Source organism: Myotis nattereri, assembly GCF_964212035.1.
Source record: "Myotis nattereri genome assembly, chromosome: X".
Lineage (NCBI taxonomy): Eukaryota > Metazoa > Chordata > Mammalia > Chiroptera > Vespertilionidae > Myotis > Myotis nattereri.
The window spans coordinates 126,974,651-126,977,750 of record NC_138078.1 but is presented as its reverse complement, the minus strand read 5'-3'; the positions used below and the strand labels follow the sequence as shown (position 1 = coordinate 126,977,750).

The 3,100-nt window shown below is 43.6% G+C and overlaps 1 protein-coding gene across 1 annotated transcript; it reads right to left on the bottom strand.

Annotated features, from left to right (window-relative positions):
• Positions 1 to 1,738: 1,738 nt before the first annotated feature.
• On the bottom strand, positions 1,739 to 2,765 carry LOC308511825 (putative MAGE domain-containing protein MAGEA13P; the record flags this gene model as incomplete). Its single annotated transcript, XM_081081683.1, is given in 2 exon segments — positions 1,739 to 2,674; positions 2,676 to 2,765. Coding segments are annotated over 2 exon segments (1,026 nt in total).
• Between the last annotated feature and the right edge of the window lie 335 nt (positions 2,766 to 3,100).

The window sequence follows — 3,100 nt, the reverse complement described above, 5'->3', positions numbered from 1 at the left end:
AAATTGCCAAGTGCTAGGAGTTTTAGGTTCTTCATCTGAGAAGTGGGTTTGATAAGCCCTGACTTGAAGGACTGCTGGAATGTATGTAATATAAGTGAAGCATCTGGACAAAGCTTCACATTGATTGGATCTTTAATGAAAAGCAGAAATTTCTAATATGATTTTGACTCCAGACTCTATCACTTGCTTCTCTGTGATTGTGTGTGTGTGTGTTCCATGACATCTCAGAGAATATGCATCATTCTAGGGCACAAGATACCAACTGAGCCAAACGTTGTACATCAGGGGTGGGGAATCTTTGTACTGCCAAGGGCCATTTGGATATTTATAATGTCATTCTCAGGCCAAACAAAATAATCAACTTAAAAATTAGCCTGCTATGTCTGGTCAAACATTTAATTAACCCTTAATGTCTTGGCAGGGCCAGACCAAATGATTTCGCAGGACTTATATGGCCTGCGGGCCAAACATTCCCCATCCCTGTTGTAAATATAACTCAGCAAATTTTCCTTGTTTATGGCTGTATTAATTTGGATATGAGGATGTCTTCCTCAGCTGCATGCAACTCAAAACTCCTAGAATTTGAATCAAGGACTCCTTTCCTCCCTCCAGCTGCTCTTCCATACAAACCACTATTTCCATTCGTCTCACACCCACCAAAAATCTAGCCCTTGCTGAGAGCTGGCCAAATTACACTCAAGATAGTCTAATTAAAATGTCCTTTCAATGGAGTAGGCTCTGGCTCTCCCAGGCCAAAAAGAAAAAGTGCCAGCCTCTGGGTATCACTTCAAAGAAATATCACCCTATTTTCAGAAATCCTTGCAGACAAAGTGTATAAAGCATTTGGTTTATGCAATGTGTTTAGCGGCATGAGGTCAAAAGTACAGAATACTATCCACACCTGCTTCAGATGTGGATTTCTCTCTGGTTTATTCACAATCACAAAGGCACTTCTGAGAGCAGTTTTCCATTCTAGCTTTTTCTCTAAACTATCAGACACCAGCTGTAAGAATAAATGAGCTGCCCTAGTTGGTTTGGCTCAGTGGATAGAGCGTCAGCCTATGGACTGAAAGGTTCCAGGTTTGATGCCAGTCAAGGGCACATGCCCAGGTTGTGGACTTGATCCCCAGTAGGGGGTGTGCAGGAGGCAACTGATCAATGATTTTCTCTCATCATTGATGTTTCTAGCTCTCTCTCCCTCTCCCTTCCTCTCTGAAATCAATAAAAATATATTTAAAAAAGAATAAATGAGCCATTGAACTGGGGCTAACATTTATTAAGATTTGATTTTGCATACATTCTTTAATTAGCCAGAAAAAAATCCAGGTATATATCTTTAAGTTTACAAAACAGCAGACTAAATGTAATATATGAATCCTAGGATAACCATCTTGTACATTTCCCTCTATTTCTTGAACTCATCTATTTCATTGCTCAGCACTTATACATTTCTAATTCCTATTCCAATGCCATCCTATCCTGCTCCAGATCACAAAGTAAGATGGAAGGTTCCCCAGTTTGTTTCATAGAACAGAAAAATCCTTATCCTTAAACCTCTTAAACAGCACTAAATACATAACCAATGCCATTCATGAACCTAGACTCTGAAGCTAATAATTCTTTTAGGAGGCAGAACATTTGAAACATACCAAAAAGAAAAAATTTGCAATTCATCCATCCACTAGTTAGAACCCTGATTTCCCTCTTCAAACACCAAGTTGAGAATCTTCCTCAGACTTCATTCAAGATGGGAGAAGCTGCTGGATGTGACACTAGAACTTTTACTGGCCATCACCGGTGGCAGCTTTGGCCTCAGCTCTCTCTCTCTCTCATCTCTCAATGCATCCTCATAACAGTGTGGGAGAGCAGTGGGGTCATTCCCAGTGACCCTGGTGAAAAATTTCAGGACTTTCATCTTGGTGGTTTCAGCATGGGCTCTTGGACCCCACAGGAACTCATAGCATGGAGGATCACTATTGGGCACCTGCTGGTATTCCAAGTACTTTTCCTGCACTAGATCTTCAGTGATGAGCTTCCTGGGCTCCCCATAGATGAAATCATTCTTCCCAGCATGTACCCCAATCATATTCAGCACTTTCCAGATTCTCTCTTCTGAGGCACGGTTTCCGTGCATGAAGATTATGCCCAAGATAAATACCAGGAGGCCAGTCTTGGGCATGCCCTGGTCATCACTCAGCATCCCATCGTAGGTGAGGTCTAGTAATTTTATGAGCACGTAGGAATGGCTGGTGGGGTCCACTTCCTTCACTTCAATGCCAAAGACGATCTCCATGCAGAAACAGGCTTTCTTGAAGACCACAGGGAAGTGATCCTTGTGCTCTCTGATGACACTCTCTAGCATTTCTGCCTTTGTGATGGGCTCCTTTGTTACATATTTGATACTCAGGAAGTGCACTAATTCAGATACCTTATTTTGTAGCACTTCAGTGAACAAGGACTCAGGATTTGGTGGAGCCTGCAAAGTGGTTGGACCCTCTTCTTGGCTGCTAGAGGCCTCATTTGATTTGCTTGATGGAGTGGCTTTGATGGCAGTGGAGGAGGAGCAGGCTCTCTGGGAATTCTGGGGAACGCCTGGTGTTCCAGCAGCAAGCACAACCTCTGTGGTGCCCTGAATCAAAGGAGAAAGAGAGGGGGAGGCAGCTCCCTCCTCAGAGGAACTGTGTAGCCATGAGGCTTAGAGCCTCTGTTTTGGCCTGAAGGCTTTGTTTAGGCTTGGAGCACTGACTCTTCATACTGAGAGACATAATGACTTGTGTTGGAAGCAGCAGCAGGAGTGTGTGCAGTAGGTTCGGTGATGGAGACTAATGGCCTGAGGGAGAAAGGAAGAGTGTGGGAAACACAACCTTGTCAGCTCTGACAAAGGCTGCCTTAACAAGTCTTCCCTTAGATAGTGCTATAGGAGTCTCCTGATTGGCCTGTTCCCTAAGAACATTTAGGAGGATCTGAGTAAGCTCCTCAGGGTATAGCCAGCTTGCAGAACCTATAGATTCCAGGTAAGACAGTAGGGTATGTGTGGTCAGGCAGTGTGATATCCCCTCTGTTCTGATGTGAGCGGAGCCCTTGGTAGATATTCTGAATC